Source organism: Semicossyphus pulcher, unplaced genomic scaffold (genome assembly GCF_022749685.1).
Source record: "Semicossyphus pulcher isolate SPU_LCO1_2020_fin unplaced genomic scaffold, fSemPul1.0.p SCAF_4, whole genome shotgun sequence".
In the NCBI taxonomy this organism is placed as follows: Eukaryota; Metazoa; Chordata; class Actinopteri; order Labriformes; family Labridae; genus Semicossyphus; species Semicossyphus pulcher.
The window spans coordinates 730,001-747,894 of record NW_027211715.1 but is presented as its reverse complement, the minus strand read 5'-3'; the positions used below and the strand labels follow the sequence as shown (position 1 = coordinate 747,894).

The window sequence follows — 17,894 nt, the reverse complement described above, 5'->3', positions numbered from 1 at the left end:
GGTAGATAGGGTTAAAATAACACGTCATCTGAAACTGGGAAACATTATTAGCATTTCATATGAAACATTAAGTTGATTCGTGTGAAGCTGAATGGTCTCTAATGAAAACTGAGCTGAGCATTAAATGAATGATACTTCAGAGAAAACAGGGATGAGAGTTACACATCTGGGCTGATGAATCAAACGTGCTTTTATATCAGCATCCGTGTACGTGTTGTCCATAAGGCAGCGTTATGCTGATTCCATTTTATAAAACATAGTCTTAGAGAATTTGTCCTGCAGAGCTCTGAGACTCAACAAGCATCTGATGCTGACCCTTTTTTTAAACTATATATATTAGTTGAAATGATATTTTTTAATTCAAACAGAAATCAGTGAATCAAATGCTAAAAAAAGAAATCTGGACTCTTCAGCTGCTGCAGGTCTGTAATAACCTGCCTTCCTGCCTGCGCTCTGAGCATGAGCAGAGTCTTCCACAAGCTAACGCTACAGAGCTACTGTCCAACGATGGCCCTCCCACTACACTTTGTCTCTGCAGAGGTTCCCTACCACAGCTCCAAACGGGACGAGAGGTGGAACCCTGAAAACATTGGTGTTGATAAATGTGTCGGCCACATCACTGACAGTTAAAGCTAAGATATTATAAATAAACTGTATAAAGTGTAGACTGGAGAGCCACACATGTTGTCAGGAGGAAGACAACATGATTGTGATTTACATCACTGCTCTGTAAGGAATATTAAATCATCCCCTTTGCTCACTACATCTCAACCTTTCTTACCCTCAGGTGTGCATACCCACAGGTTATGAACTTTGAAGTACAAACGTGTGCGATGATGTGTCATCTATATTCACTCAGAGCAGCAGGTGAAGCTTTGTCTGACATCAAATCATTTTAAGGATCTGCAGTAGAAACATTTTTTCATTCCAAACCTAAAAAAAACAAATCAGGATAAATGTTGAAAAATAAAATACCTGTTTATTCCCAAACAGTAAAAATAGTGCATGTGTGTTCTCTGGATATAAGTCTGTATTTATGTACACAACGTTCAGGCAGGAGGAGAGTCAGACAGTCAGAACATTCCAGCAGCCACGGTCCATCTGATGGAGAAAACAGAATCAGTGGATCCTGCAGACTCTCGGAGGAGCATCGAGCCGCAGCTGGATTACACATCACGCAGGTCAGCTTCAGCCGGGGCAGATGGGTAATGGAGTTCTGAGCAAGAGGGTCGGTTATTTCACACTTGGGATGGCTGGAGGATTCCTCCTGCAGAGAAGATCACATCGCTGTTTCAACGTGATATTAAATCATAAACAGAACACAAACTTCATTTAAACAGACTGTTTCATTATATCACATGTAGTGTCTCATTAGATGTTGTGTTGTTCGAGTATTCTGCTCTGCTGTGTCACAGCAGCTTCTTCAGTCACTGAACTTAAAGCTGCAGCAGGTCACATTATTAAAACTAACTTTATGTCATCTTTGCTCAGACTGTCACTTTAAACATGCAGTCATACATGAGAGAGATAATCATGTTCCTCTGGCTCCTCCTCCTGCTGCTCCTGGCATTTGTAAGACTCCAACGCTCCCGAAACACAACAACCAATCAGAGCCGAGCAGTCTCTCAGGCTGCTGTCAATCACACGCTGCGCAGCACCACTCCTCCGCGCACGCTCACACGGTCAAGCTCAATTTGTTCAGCGTGCGCAGCGTGAGCCGGTTTGTGTCCACAAAGGCTGAAAAACAACCACCAGGAAGGAACAAAGTGCCCGTCCCTCCACTGCCAACGAGGCTGACACTACAAAGAGCGTTACAGCGAAGACGAGACATGAGGAGAAGCAAGCTAAAGAGAACGAGTCGGACCGAGACAGACACGAAACAGAGTAAACATCAGAGCGGCGTTTCTGAGGTGGAGAGAGCTAGGGGAGCTGAGAGGATCAAAAAGCGATGCCGAGTTAGACAGGTCTGCTCCACAGGTAATTACCCCAGCTTCATTTCTGCTGTGTTTGTTTCACATTGCTCAGATGTCTGCGGTTACTGTGACGCTGTGTTAAGTTGGTGTTGCAGTCGGGCTAACGCTTGTTCCTGCTGCGGCTGCTGTTCAGCGTTGTTTCATGGCGGTGTGGCTGAACATTTCTCAGACGTGTCCAGGCAGTGTGACCGTGTCAGACTTTCTCCTGATAGCTCTGTGTGCCTGTGCTCTCACGGCTAAATGTGCTCAACATCAGTGAGTTACTGCTGAGCTGGCTCTGTTTTATCCACAGTCTCTGTTAGCAAGCTAAGCGCTGCTGGTTCTGTTAAATAGAATTAGCTGTAGATTACCGTCACAGCAGAAACTCTGATTTCCTCTGGTGTGATGTGTCTCTGCTTCCATAGTGTTGGTGGTGTAATACAACGGCTGCTTTTGTTGTCGTGTCACGCTTTTACCGGTGTGTCCGCCACGTTGTATACCTGGCTCCTTCAGTTGCCGTGGTTACTAGCCTGCCCGCACATGACAGCCTCCTCTGCAGGGAGGGCTTCTGAGGCAGGACTGAGCGCCGCGGAGAGAGAGGGGGAGGGGCCTGGAGGTTATGATCTTTCAAATTTTGAAGCAAAGTCGGCTCTCGTCTCCGTCTTACCCGCTGCAGCTTTAACCTCTGGGCCGTGTTTGTGCTGTTGGAGCCTTTTGGAGATTTGTTCATGTTAATATCAGACAGATAATCTGTGTGTGCGCTTTATTGGACCAACAGACCGTCCAACACGTCTCACACACTGTTTACACTTATTGTTTTTAGATGTTAGCACTGATGAGCAGCTCTCTGTGTCTGTCCTAATGAATAATCCACGAGCACAGACTTGTATAACTCTGATAACCGCCTCGCTCCTCTTCAGCTTCAACACTTCTGGCTCATCCTGACACAAACTCCAGGCTCCACAACCACGCCCACTTCTTATATACAGTCTATGATCCCTCCTCATCATTATCTACTCCAGGTTATTAGCCAGTCAGACTGAAGCTTCGTTTGTCCATTCAAATGCAGATATTTAACGGTAAGAACGGTTGTGACTGCAGCACAGCTTGCTTTCAGAAGAACAAACACGGAGCTCACAAGATAACACACGTCTTTATTTGGCCTCATTTCTTAATGTACCTCTATGCCACACACTCTGACTGTCACACAGCTTATGGGCTGCAGTGTGGACGGACTTTATAATGATGAGAATAAATAGACTGATAGAAGTGCCCTGATGCCCTGTGTCGGGGGCAGAAGGGAAGTAAGGAAAAGGGGCACAGGGTTGGATGGAAAGAGTCAGGAAAGGAAAGAAGGAGTCTGTACGGGGAAAGAACCTAAAGACCCGTTGGAGAGCAGAGAGGAAATGAGGCAGAGAGAGAGAGGAGAGACGGGCCAAGAGCAGGGGAGGAACCGTGACAGAGGAGAGGAGAAGAAACGTACGAGAGAAAGAAGAAGGAAAAATAACGGTTACTGCATGAGGGAAACTGGGGACGGCAATAAAACAAATGCATGCAGGAGGAAGAGGAGGAGAGGGGGATGAAGGAGGAGAGGAGGAGCTCGGCCTGTTGTCTCTGGCTGCTCACAGAGGAGTCCTGACTGCCGGGGCTGATGGGAAACACTATATGAGAAACACATTTTCCAGCAGACCCCCACCCAGCTCAAATATCAACTCCCTCTGCCCCCGCGCTGCCTGTGTGTGTGTGTGTGTGTGTGTGTGTGTGTGTGGAGGTGATCACAGTGTATCAGGTCACATTCAGGATGTGTTTGTGTGGTTCAGAGTCACCTCGGCACGCTGGGTGGAGGGCGGTGGGGTTGTCTGGTGAGCTGCTGATGGATGTCAGTGCTTGAGGGGGCAGAGGGTCCAGTGTGGGGGGGCGCCCGAGGAGCAGAGGGGGCGTGGCCTCGACCCACAGGTCTACTGCTGGTCACCGACTTCTGCGGAGGGACGCTGGGAGGAGAAGAGGAGCGGAGGTGACAGGAGTCACTGTTATCTGTGTGTGTGTGTGTGTGTGTGTGTGTGTGTGTGTGTGTGTGTGTGTGTGCGTGTACCTGGAGGGCTGGATCCAGGAGGAGTCCACAGGTGGGGGCAGAGGGGTGGTGCAGGTGGAGGTGGAGATCTGTCCGATGACAGACAGCGCCTCCTTCAGGGCAGTGTGTTTGCAGAGCACCTCCTCCCGGTGCTGCTGCTGCTCCGGTGACTCATCCATCAGAGCGGCTCCTTCTCCCAGAGCGTAGAGCTGAGCCAGGAGCTCGGAGCTGATGAACTCCTTCACCTGCACACAGGCAGGGTTATACACACGTTATACACACGTTATACACACGTTATACACACGTTATACACACGTTATACACACGGATTATACGTCTGTAAAGAGTCTGCTCTGATCAGACGAGATCGTAACCATGGTAAAGATCTGTGTTATTCTGAAGGCTTCTCACGTCACTGGGACGAGCTCAGATTGTTTCCAGTGTCGAAAACCAAGAATACAGATCCTGTGTCCGACTTACAGAAGGAGGAGGAACATTAATGCCCAACAAATTCACTCCACAAAGGTTTAGAGACGAAGGTGAAGAGGTGAAACGTGTGAGCAGCAGCATCAGTGTCACAAACAGCTCTGTCCCAGATGTCACTGGGCTCTGCTACTATCTCCTAGCCCCCGCTTCCATCCCGGTACAGACAAGAACAGCAAGGAGCAATAACAGTGAAACATCCCTGTCTCACTGTCTCACTGTCCCACTGTCTCACTGTCTCACTGTCTCACTGTCCCACTGTCTCACTGTCCCACTGTCTCACTGTCTCACTGTCCCACTGTCTCACTGTCCCACTGTCTCACTGTCCCACTGTCTCTGCAGCTCGGAGCAGCAGCAGAATCTGCATACTTCTCATCCTTAAAGAACTACAGATGATTTCAGCTCAGCTTTTATTGCAAACTGGCTACAAAACTACAAAATCTGAGCAGATAAATGGACGAGGAGACATCTGACAGAGTTTGAGCTGACTGGATATGTGGACAGATTTGTTCCAGCTACATCCCTATACCAGTGAGGGATGCAGAAGGTCAGCACGCTCCGGTGCCCTGACCTTTTCTGATGCCTGCTATGCAGCCGACCCCAATGCCTACGGGTCGGCAGGTCTGTGTATTTCATTGAGTCCAGTCGAGCCCTACGGGTCAGTTCCAACGGACGCTCACAGCAGACCTCCTCTTCCAGGTCCGTCTCCAGGGGGAGCACTGGTTTCCCTCGTCCGGGCGAGGTGCTGGAGCTCCTACTTGGCCATTACACAGTTGGCCGCAGTGGCTCAGAGCTGGAGTCGGTCAGCCAAAAGAAAGTTGGCTGTTCGATTCCCAGCTCCTCCTGTCTGCATCTCAAAGTAACCTTGGCATCATCCTGAACCCCAAACTGCCCCTGGAGGCACAGCCTGCGGTGTGTAAATGATTAGCCAATCAGTTCCTTTGCATGGAACTCAATCCCTGCATGAATGTGTGTGTGAAAGGGTTAATGTGCCATGTCGTGGTTGTGTGCTCAGATGACTAGAAAGGCTCTTGGGGTCACCTTGAGAGATCCAACTGAAACTCTAAAGCACGTTCCATCTCTGGAGAGAGAGAGACGTGTGGACTGAATGATTTAGCCTGCTGCTAATCCCAGCCGGCCTCGGATCCATGGATCCATGGATCCATGGATCCATGGATTATGCAAGCCAAAGTACACGGCTCAAGAAATGCAGCAGAGTGAGGCTGCAGCTGCATCATGGGACATGTAGGCACTGCCAGCACGGCTCCACAAGCAGGAGAACTCAGGTTTTCTGTCAGTGTAGCAGCACGGAGGAAGCTTCCACTTCATTCAGCACCAACACAGACATTAGAGTTAAAGAAAGACGGGCGTGATCAGCGCGCTGCGTGTGGCTCACGTTGTTCACCATCAGGTGCATGATGGTCTTTGGCATCAAGTCTTTGACCGTCTTATAGATGATGCTCATGTAGGAGTCGACCAGGCTGCGGATCGTCTCCACCTGTCGCTCCAGCTGAGGGTCTGTGAAGTTCTCAGGAGCTCCGTTCTCCTGCTCGTCCACCTGAGGGAGGCAGGCACGCACACACACACACACACACGCACACACACACGTACACACACACACACACGTACACACACACACACACACACACACACACGTACACACACACACACACACACACGTACACACACACACACACACGTACACACACACACGTACACACGCACACACACACACACACACACACGTACACACACACACACACGTACACACACACACACACACACACACACACACACACACACACACGTACACACACACACGTACACACACACACACACACGCACACACACACACACACGCACACACACACACGCACACACGTACACACACACACACACACACACACACGTACACACACACACGCACACACACACACACGTACACACACACACACACACGCACACACACACACGCACACGCACACACACACACGCACACACGTACACACACACACACACACACGTACACACACACACACACACACACACGTACACACACACACACACACACACACACGCACACGCACACACACACACGCACACACGTACACACACACACACACACACACACGTACACACACACACGCACACACACACACACGTACACACACACACGTACACACACACACACACACGCACACACACGTACACACACACACACATACACACACACACACACGCACACACACACACACGTACACACACACACACACACACGCACACACACACACACACGCACACACACACGTACACACACACACGCAAACACACACGTACACACACACACGTACACACACGCACACACACACACACACACACACACACACACACACACACACACGTACACACACACACACACACGCACACACACACACACGCACACACACACACACACACACACGCACACACACACACACACGTACACACACACACGTACACACACGCACACACACACACACACGTACACACACACACACGCACACACACACACGCACACACACACACACACGCACACACACACACACACACACGCACACACACACACACACGTACACACACACACACACGCACACACACACACACACACACACACGCACACACGCACACACACACACACACACACACACACAGGCCGGAGGTTTTATTCAGGGCAGTGTAACATGCTGCAGTGACTTCCTGCTGACGCAGATGTGTGCGGCAGTAAAGTCGTCTCGTGTGTTCATATCTTGTCATCTTTCTTTCTTTGAGGAGGAGAAGCTGCTGTGAGAGGAGCAGGGAGAGCAGGGAGGGAGGGAGGGAGGTGAGGGGGAGAGGGCAGAAGAAAGAAAAGGGGGAGCTGGTGAGGGACGAGGAGCCACTGATTAGAAACAGACTGGAACACACACACACACACACACACACACATGTTGCAGTGACATCATGGGTTGAGAATGCTGCTGTGAGGAGCCAACGACAGAGCGAGATGAAGGGGCGGGGGACTCTCTCTCTCTGGAAGGAGGGGAGCAGGGGGAACATGAGGAGAGGGGTGAGGGGGGTGATGGATGCTGAAGGTTAGCACATGCTTTTAGCGCACACAGCACAGGTAAGGTGAGGTGCAAACAGGTGTACTGACGGGGACTCTCTCAGGATAGACTCCTGCCTGCAGCAGAGACGCCTTCCAGCCGTCCAGCTCCTCCTGAGAGCTGCAGGCCAAATCCAGACTCCTGTAGTCCTTATACACGTTCCTGCGCACACACACACACACACACACACACACACACACACACACACATGTCAGACAGCTCAAACAAAGACAGGTAGAACACATTTTCCAAAGTAGAAATAAGCGTTGTGTGTGAAGACTGAGCCATCAGTTTCCTTCCTTTGCCCAATAAACTACAGCTCAGGTTGTAATGGACCCTGAGCGATCCACTACGACCCCGACCTCAGAGTAAAGACGTGTTACAGCTGCTTTCTCACCGTCGTGTCGTGCTGTCAAACTCTCAGTGGAAATAAAACGCGTCCTGCTCCGAGTGGGGAAAAGTAAAAGTGTTGCCTTTAAACACGGTCAGCCCGAGCCGCATGCTGTGTCACACGTTTAATCACCACATTTTCTCCAGAGCTGTCACTTCTGATACGATGCCAATCAGCTGTTATCAGTTAGTGAACTTTAAAGACGACATCAGAGCGAAGGAAGCACAAAGAGCACAGAGGAGTTATTGTGTTTGAGTTCACTCACATCTCAAGTTATTGGAAGGCTTGCTTTCCATGAACACGTGACAAACTGATGTTGAAGGAAACAGTGTGATCTGAGCTTTAGGCTGATTTGAGCTCCGACGGGTCTTTGTGTGGTCTGCACTACAGAACACAAAAACGCCTTCATGTAAAATCATTTATTGTGCTGCATGTTTGATTTAATATTGGAGGCTAAAAGGCTCCTTAAAGGGGAGGTCCACTGTGTGTAGTCCTGGACAAAATGTGCACACACTGTGGGCTCTAAATGGTGAACATGTACGAAAGGTTTCCAGCAGATTATTTCAGCCTGCAGCAGTGAACCAGGCAGTGAGGGCTGCAATGTGTCAAAGTATGTCACACTGCTTTCTTCGAGGTCACCAAACTCCACTGAAAAAAGTCTCATTTTTTCTGCAGACCGAGCTGGCCTGAAAACTGGCTCCATCAGTAAGTTTGTTTGTTATTCTCTGACTAAGCAGATTTAAATGGTTAGTTCAGATCCAACACAACATTTATCAATCACACAGTAACACAAACAGACTCCCTGATTGATGCAGCAGCTCCTGTGTTCTGTGAGGTTAAATCAGTGTTTTTCTGAATGGAGTCTGGTGTGTGTGCAGAGAGCGATGTAACGTCTGTTTGTGGTTAAAACAATCATCTTCCTCTGTAACAAAAAGGTCTATCTCTGTAGGGATCCTTTCTGTCATGTTGTCACACACTTAGAATAACAATCTGAGCCTGTCAGTGGAAACAACAAGAACTTTTAGTGGATGACCTTTGACCCATCAAGGATTATGTTGCAGCCATTACAGCCTGTTTCACTGCTGCAGGATGAACACATCTACTGGAGACACTCAGAGTCTGTACAAACAGGGATCCAGGTGTTTGACAGCCTGCTCTAATTTAAGGCTTGTTAATCTCCTATTCAAACGGTGCACTCGCTGACCTGAGTCTCGTTCCTGGATCAGGTGGAAATCTCTGATACAGGTGGAAAACAAGTTCATGGGTTTGAGTAAAATGATCCTACGAGAGACTGAATACAGGTCCTTAAAGGTGAAGAGGATCTCTCAGGTTGGGCCAGTCGTATCATCATTAACGTGCGGGATCATGTCACGACAAATGTTCAGGAAAGAACAACATCAGCACGACACAGACACACAAAATAAAAGAGCTTTATGTCTCGCTGACGGCTTTGCACTCTCTTTATCTCCATCATCTGTTTTCTCAGGGTTCATCTCTCCCTCCATCTCCTCTCTCTCTCTCTCTCTCCTCCATCATCATCGCTCCGTCTCTGCGCTCCGGCTGTGGAGCAGCAGAGTCAGAAACCAGCGAAGGATCTGGAGCTGCGGCCCATCTGTTAAACATTTTTCTTTAATCACTCCGTTGTTTCTTTCCTCCTTTTGTTGTTCCCTTCTCACGTTCAGAACACAGAACGATCAACCTCAAATATGTGAAAGCTCGGAGTGTGTGTGAGAGAGCGAGAGGCAAACAAGAAGAGGACAGAGTTTAGCACCAGAGAGATGAAGAGCCGGGCCGGCAGATTGTGCTGGACTCGGTGGGTGAGGCTAATAAGTCAGGGCGTGGTGGCTAACAGACGGGGAGCGGGGCCAAGCATGACAATACTACAGTGCTATTACAGTCGGATCAGGACACTCACAATCGTGTGTTCAAACTGCTCTGAGCTGATTGGTCGCTCAGACCGACTCTGTCTTCTCCTGGACAGTCTGACTCGCTCATCCTGAGGAATGTCCTGCAGAGCCTCCACTGCTCTGTGAAGACCTTCCTGAGGTTTTGATTTCTGTCAGACACAACCACTGCGGTGTCTGCCACACACACACACACACACACACACACACACACACACGCGCAAACAGAGAAAGAGAAACAGAGAGGACGCAGGAAAGGAGGGGGGCGCCATCGGACAGAGTCTGACACATTCCTGGCCAGTGGCTCTGATACTCTCTCTCTCTCTCCCGCTCTCTTTCTCCCCCTCAGCCCGTCCAACTCCTCTCTCCCCCCTTTCTGTGGTGAGTCGAGCAATTCTTTCCAAACAAGAGCAGCCTCATCTCTGATCCAACTCTCTGGCTTTGATTAGCTGCTTAATGAGCCTGCCGTCGGTATGCTGTGGTCTGCACACACACATGTACACACACGCACACACACACTCAGTGTGTGTGTCTGAATGCAGCAGAATTATAAACAAAGCCCACATGTTCTGCTACAATCAGCCAGCCTTCTAAACACTCTCTCTCTCTCTGATCCTTTGTCTTTCTCTGGTTCACACACACAGAAACACTCGGCCCCAGCTCTGCCCTCAGCCGCCTGGCACGCAGTGAAACTCCACCCGCCGCTTCACCCGCTGGAAGTCCGCTCAGCTCAGGGGTCAAAGTTGAAAGGAAGAGGTCACAGGAAGGACATCTCTGACGCCTCCTCCCTTTCCTCCTCCCTCGTAAAATATCACTAAGCCTTCAGCGAGCAGGTGACAGGAACACAACTCCCTTTTCTGACTCACACACACACACACACACACACACACACACACACACACACACACACACACACCTTAGCTCTGTGTTGAAGAGAGCAAAGAGAAACTTGCTGGACATGAAGCCCTTCTCCACGTCTCTGAGCTTCAGGTTGTCCAGAGGGAGCATGTACTTCTTCTCCTTCTCCTGAAACACACAGAGATAACGACTGACGCAGGAATGCAGAGTGAGATATGACATCACACAGAGGAAACAACACAGATGGGCGACTCGGGGGCTTCAGGTTAAATATGTGATAGTAAATATGTTCATGGAGAGAGAGAGGGAGTTAAACTGGAGCGGAATAAATGTCAGCAGGAGACGTGAGAGCATCTGAGTTCATATCAGACGACGTGTCGGCCTGTCACACCGACTCACATTAACGACACACTAACCAGCCAGAGACACACAGAGGAGGAGAGAGATGCCATAAGTCTCCAGTCTGTCATCACCGCAGGGACTCGTGAACGACAGAGAGGAGTTGGAGGAGACGCAGACAGTATGGAGGCCGGGTACAGAGGAGGCGAGAGGGAAGGAGGGGAGGCCGGCTCACATGTGAAAGTCATTACTCAGACTCAAACTCTAACACAACATCTCTCCTAAAATGAAGCCCTCCCCCCGTCTCTCCTCCACGGCCCGCTCCCTCGCTCCAGCCTTCGAGGAGGGGGCTTCCACACAGTTTAGAAATGAGAACAGAAATGTAGGAGGTGAAGAGCGGGAGAAATGTGACGAAGAGAGAGATGGCTGCACGAGAGGAAGTCCTAAAGCCCCTGCATGGTGTGTGTGTGTGTGTGTGTGTGTGTGTGTGTGTGAGCTGTTGGGACATTTCAGATTTCAGTCTTCCCTCTCTCCGTGCTCCCCTGAACCCTACGACTCTCTTCCTTCGTTCCCTCTTTCCTTTTTTTCCAAAGGGGCCCACTTCCTGTAACAGAGGCTGAAAAAAAATGACAGAACGGGATTGGCGCTCGTACGGCAACATCTGGGATCGCTTTAGACAGAGGGGGCGGAGCCTGGAGGGAGGATAGAGTGCTGTGATGGGGTAGAAAAAGAAAGTAGAGATGAGGAAGAGGAGGGTTAGAGGTGGATAGAGTAGAGGAGCAGGAGAGAGCGTGCAGGAGAAACGAGGAGAAACTGCAGACCGGTCCAAAGTTGATTCCCCATGGGTCCCATCAACCCTTATATGGCCGCTGAGTTCCTCCCTGACTCTCTCTCCTTCTCTCGCTCTCCGAGTCTCCTCACGCCTTTCCAGAGTGAGCGCGCAGATCCTGAACTGAATGAGTGAAAGTGCCACGTCAAGACTGGATACTACGCCGGACACAGCCCTGCGGACGCTCGACTCAACAAACACTAACATCTCTGGAGGAGGGACACCCGCAGGAGAGCATGTGTGAAGTGTGTGAGACCCCTCGACCTGCGACCAGACACCGACACGGGATAAAAACCAAGAAAATATTGGAGGAAACTTTTCCCGACTCCCCTCCGCATGCAGGAGTGTTAGCAGAGCGGGAGAAGAGGAGGCCGACCAGGAGAGAAGTCAGGGTCCTGCTCCGTCATCCCAGTGTTCAGACTACCTGTTCAGGATCTTACTGGTGTACAGTAGTCTGCACATTGGTTAGACTGTGCAAGGGAGAGCTTCAGGAAACCTGCATGTACTCTGTGCTGTAATACTCTCTGATGATTGTGCATGAACGGTGCAAATGCATTTAAGTGTGCACACACTATTTACTGCATCACTACTGTGTGTTCAGTGCAGGAAAGAGACTCCATTTTGTGGCAGTTGGCAGCTTCAATTATCTGTGAATGGTGAGTGTTGCGTTCAAGGCGAGCGTCAAGCAAGAGTTTAGAGTTTCTTTAAAAACGTTTCAGACAAACTGAGCGTCTTTTACACACACACACACACACACACACACACACACGCTCCAAACCAACTGTGTCAAAGTGCATCAAACTCTGCAGAGTTTCTGCATGTGCGTCTGTGTGTTAGTGTGTGCAGACATTATGCTTCTGTTCGTGTGTGTGTGTCGGGGTGGTTTGGAAGCATCATAGATCAGAGCTGCTGCGTCCCGTCCTCTTATAGACGAATGTATCTGAGACTTGGATCAGGCCTCACACACACACCTACACACAGGCTGAGTGTGTAGGCATGAGCCATCTGTTTTCCTTCAGCTCTGGCAGTCGGGGGTGCAGGAATGTATGTCTGCTCAGTGTGCTGTGGACGTTAAACTCTGAACTGTTGATCTGCTCTCTCAGCGCGACGTCCCTGTGAGCAGAAAGAGACGAGCCGTACGCTCCTAACAGACGTAAGAGTGTGCAGAAGCAGGCGACAGGGATGGAGAGGGCAGGCTGGAAATGGAGGACGTTGGAAATGGGAGTATTTGTGAGAGCGACTGTGGGGGAGGAGAGAGGGGGAGTCGGAGGGGGAGGTCTGCAGTGTAGAAACAGCCATGTGGGATTTCTCTGGGCAGATCTTGGAAGCTGGTGTTTGGACAAAGCTTCAGATTTTCCAGCCAGGAATGTGCAGAGTCCCAGGGAGACTGCCAACCACAGAGGGGGGGGGGGGGGGGGTAAGGCAATGGAGAATAAAAAAAATAACATAAAGGGGGGGGGGGGGTTCAGGAGTCACAGAAGATGTTGGTGGGAGGAGAACAGAAGAGTCCACAGTGTGTGAGATGCTTCAGATCAGATCTCTGTGATCGTCCGGCTCACTGACTCTGCTCTCAGGCGTCCTGTCAGCTGATCAGGCAGCAGCAGCGCTGAGAGGGTTAATCACTCGCTCTGTCGTCCGTCCCAGAGTCATCGTGATCTGCAGCGCGTCGCTCTGATGTGGTCAGACCTTATTTACACGTCTGTGTGTGTGTGTGTGTGTGTGTGTGTGTGTGTGTGTGTGTGTGTGTGAGCTGATTTTTTCAACTATAACAATGTGTGTGTATGCCGGGGGCTGTGTGTGGGAACACTGTGTTCAAACCATCCAGTGTTTATGTGCAGAGTGTGTGTGTGTGTGTGTGTGTGTGTGTGTGTCTCACTGTATATTTGTCTCCACTATTTGTTTACATCTGACTCTGCATGTGTACTGTACACTGTATATACAAGTCTGTCCCACTGTGTGTGTGTGTGTGTGTGTGTGTGTGTGTGTGTGTGTGTGTGTGTTAGTTTGGCTTGGGGCAGCTCCAGCTGTGTCAGAGTGAGCCGCTCCAAATGCCTCAACTCCCAGCAGAGGAAGAAAAGGGGGAGTAAAGGGGGGAGAGTGAGCGCAGAGCGGGACGAATGGGGAGGGGGGGGGGGCTCAGAGGAAGGGGGGGGCTCAGTGCAGGTCCAGGTGGCAGGAGAGGAAAGCAAACTGTGAGCTGGCCTGAGACAGAGAGACGGGGTTAAAGATGAAGAGTCCCTGTTTGAGTTGAAATCTCGACGCTGCGTTCGAGACGTTTCAGAGACGTTACCAACAACCAACACGTTTTCTGTAACTACATCCTGTTTATATCTGAAGTGTTGCTAAACAACATCCGACTTCATTTCAACCACAACATCTTGTTCTGCACCGTTTCTATCCGTAACATTTAAAGCCCCTCTCGTGACCTCACTTCCTGTCCTCTTCCATGACCCTAGCTGTGACGGGATGAGACTGTTGTGGTGTGTCTGCCTGTCTACACTTGCTGTGCAGACCTTCTGCTCCTGTACAGCAGGCACAGACAGGCAGACAGATGGCAGCCCCACTGACACCAGAACACAGAGACACCAGGAGGACGACGACACCAGCACCGAGCTCTCTCTGGACGTCCCGTCTCACACGCCGTGACGCTCAGACGCGTGTTAACAAACCTGACACGACCGAAGTACTGCTGTGTTCTGTCTTCGCACGCTTACGGCTCATGTCTGTGAGACTTCCTGCACAAACATCTCGTTTATTATTATGTAAATAAATGTTTAAAATCCATCTGTGAACACGTGTGTTACCTTCTGAGTGTACCTGAGTGTACCTGAGTGTCCGTCATCCTGTCAGGCTTTACAGCAGAAAGTTGGATTTACCTGTTGTTGCGGTTAAACTCAAACATCATCATTATTTTGAGTGATCAGATTAAATAAATGAAACTTATTTTGATGTATTCTCCATGCAGCAGTTTGTTCTCTGTGCTCATGGAAACAACGATGAATGAAGCCTGTTTCTAAATCATCATCGCAGCGTAAACGTTCACACAAGCTTAATATTTTATTAAATGTGATGCTAAGTGTTTATGCGACTGCAATACACACAGAATACTCTGAGCACACACCTGTTTTTCCCTCCTTTCTATTCAACACACGATTCTGCGAGTATGAAGACTCACCTCTTCATCCTTGAACCAGGACAGACTCTCTGCCGTCAGGATGAACCAGTACTCTTTGGCCCCGCCCTTCATGATGCCGATGTTGCTGATGGTCAGCCAGCCTTTACGTATGACCTGCACAACAAGAGAACACACTTTATAGATGATAAGCTTGCCTGCTAGAGCTCCACTGAAGGTGTGCAGAGCAGGTCACACAGTGAGAGAGGCCCCGCTGAGGAAAACAAGAGGAGACGTCACAAACATTAGACGAAGGAGGGAAAACCAGATCTTTGCAGGCAGATTATGAAAGATTCTCTGACCAAAGGTGGACACGAGTGGTCGATGAGAAGAACAAACCAATCAAACACATGGAATAAAGAGACTGAAAGAAGATGTATGTTAGATAAGGAAACAGGAAGTACCAAGATAAAATAAAGACCCCATGAAAGACATAGACTGAACATCCTGCAGAACAGAAAAGTTGTAACACCTGCACATGTTCATGGAGCAGTGGAAAGGTAAGGTGTTCTAAAGCAGGGACAGAAAAGATGCAGTCTGTAACTGTGAGGAGAAGAAGCATGAGCATCGGCTGCTCGCAGCGCTGCAGCCTGAGAGCTGCACAGAAACGTTCAGAAGATTCAGAGAGATTGAAACAGACTGAGCTCCTACTAGTAGACTGGAGAGAGGGGCCACACCCTGCAGACACACAGGAGAGAGAACACGGAGGTTTATTTTACAGCACTGATAATGATCATTCAATAATCAACAACATGAGAGAAGAAATAACCGAGCTGCTGTTTAACAAATATCCTCACACTGAGGGTGTGTTGAATCTAAATCACTCGACTGCATTCCTGCGAGCAGCCAAGATCAACTCTGATGATTGGACTCTGAATCACAGAGATCTCACATGTATCTGCAGCTATCAGTGCTCATTAACGGAGAACACATGGGGAGGTGACATCACTGACTCTAACAGAACTAAATGTGGATAACCAGGCCCGCGCTGCACAGAACCACTGTTTGTGACCTGCACGTATCATCATGGAAGAGGAGCACAGTATTCATCAACAGCGCACTGAAGTGTAAATGCAACAGGTGTTCAGGTAAGAGATATTTTTATGTGTTCATGAGCATCTCTCCTTTCCTGACTGACAGGTGTGGTATCTAAAGAGGCTGATTATTACACAGGTGTGCGTCGGGCCGACCACAATGCAGGTGAAGCAGCCACATGAAGACGTCGGGTGATGGCGTTGTAACAGTAGCTCTGGGATGTGATCTGTGCTGGTGGTTTAATGCACCTATCAGAGTGCTGCATTATGTTTCAGTTTATCTGCAGGTATGAATATGAAAGTCTCACCTGGTTTCCTGCCAGCCCTGCAGCAGTCTTCTGGTTGTTTTGGTTGTGCGTCCTCTGAGCGCTGAGAGAGGAACACTTCATGTTATTCACTCTGTTAGAGCCTTAATGATGAAGCTGATGAGGGTACTCACTTAGTGAAGCCAATGAAGTCCTCATGTTTGGTGTTCACGTAGGCCAGCTGGATGTCGATGAGCAGCAGCACCTGAACGCAGCACACACACATTAACTCCTCACCTGACGGTGTGAAGTGGACGTAGCCTCTTGTTTCAAGTAAAGCCTAAAGAAGAGTCTAAAACCTGCATTCTCTCTAACGTCCAGCAGGGGCAGAAAGAAGTGTGATCCTATAGAAGTCAATGAGAACATGCTCCCCCTCCTCTCCTGATGTATTCCCTCAGTAAACATGTTCCTAATGACTTTATGGTCTCAGTCTCTAGTCTCAAGTCTTCTTCAACACAGCATGATGTTCATCACTGATGCTCCCATTGAGAGTCACACAGACCAGAGAGAGGGGAGGAGTTAGGGCGGGGCTACCTGTGATTGACAGGTTGCTGCCTTTCAGTCAGGATAGAGACAAAACTATGCGTGTCCATCCTGTCGTCCAAAAAACAAGAAGGCAACAGGCCATCAAACTCGTCGTCAGAAGGGGGTTCACAAACCAAAGGACGGAGTCACGGGGGCTGCATCCACTGCCTTCACCTATACAGCCTACGCTGTGAACGTAGCGTCCCGCTGTGTGTGACTTACCTGGTCTCTGCATTTACTCTCCTGCTCTCGTATCTCACTGCTGACAATCCTCTCTGTCTCATCTCGCAGTTTGGGAAACGAGCTGAGCTGCAGAGGGAGAACAGGTCAGAGGTCAGATAGAAGAGTTTAACACCCTGAGACATAAAACACACACACACACACACACACACACACACACACACACATTAGTACCTTGTTGATACACGTGTACACTGTGCTCGTCAGCTCCTGACCAACCATGTCGACGAACTTAAAACACGGCACCTTCAGCTGCGATATCTGCTTCTTCACGATGGCTTCAAAGGCCATGTCAGGGGTGAACAGACCCGTCCTGCAGAGACAGACAGGCAGGCAGACAGACAGGCAAACAGACAGACAGGCAGACAGACAGGCAAACAGACAGACAGGCAGACAGACATGCAGACAGGCAGGCAGACAGACAGACAGGCAGGCAGGCAGACAGACAGACAGACAGACAGTCAGGCAGACAGACAGACATGCAGACAGACAGGCAGGCAGGCAGACAGACATGCAGACAGACAGGCAGGCAGGCAGACAGACAGGCAGGCAGACAGACATGCAGACAGACAGACAGACAGGCAGACAGACATGCAGACAGACAGACAGACAGACAGGCAGGCAGGCAGGCAGACAGGCAGACAGACATGCAGACAGGCAGGCAGACAG

General features: G+C 49.7%; 1 protein-coding gene across 2 annotated transcripts in view; it reads right to left on the bottom strand.

Annotated features, from left to right (window-relative positions):
- Window positions 1-965: 965 nt before the first annotated feature.
- dnm3a (dynamin 3a) overlaps window positions 966-17,894 on the bottom strand; it is a 23,718-nt gene continuing 6,789 nt past the window's right edge. The window contains exons 10-21 of one of the 2 annotated variants that reach the window (XM_069679377.1): window positions 17,400-17,538; window positions 17,208-17,294; window positions 16,595-16,665; window positions 16,464-16,524; window positions 15,773-15,799; window positions 15,125-15,238; window positions 10,840-10,949; window positions 7,679-7,790; window positions 5,903-6,064; window positions 4,045-4,268; window positions 3,779-3,943; window positions 966-1,267 (exon numbers count right to left, since the gene is read on the bottom strand). In XM_069679377.1, the coding sequence (XP_069535478.1) occupies window positions 1,234-1,267; window positions 3,779-3,943; window positions 4,045-4,268; window positions 5,903-6,064; window positions 7,679-7,790; window positions 10,840-10,949; window positions 15,125-15,238; window positions 15,773-15,799; window positions 16,464-16,524; window positions 16,595-16,665; window positions 17,208-17,294; window positions 17,400-17,538 (1,306 nt within the window). In that variant the 3' untranslated portion in view covers window positions 966-1,233. Of the gene's footprint in view, window positions 1,268-3,778; window positions 3,944-4,044; window positions 4,269-5,902; window positions 6,065-7,678; window positions 7,791-10,839; window positions 10,950-15,124; window positions 15,239-15,772; window positions 15,800-16,463; window positions 16,525-16,594; window positions 16,666-17,207; window positions 17,295-17,399; window positions 17,539-17,894 lie in introns of those variants that run through there. The other variant, XM_069679378.1, reaches the window with a different exon arrangement.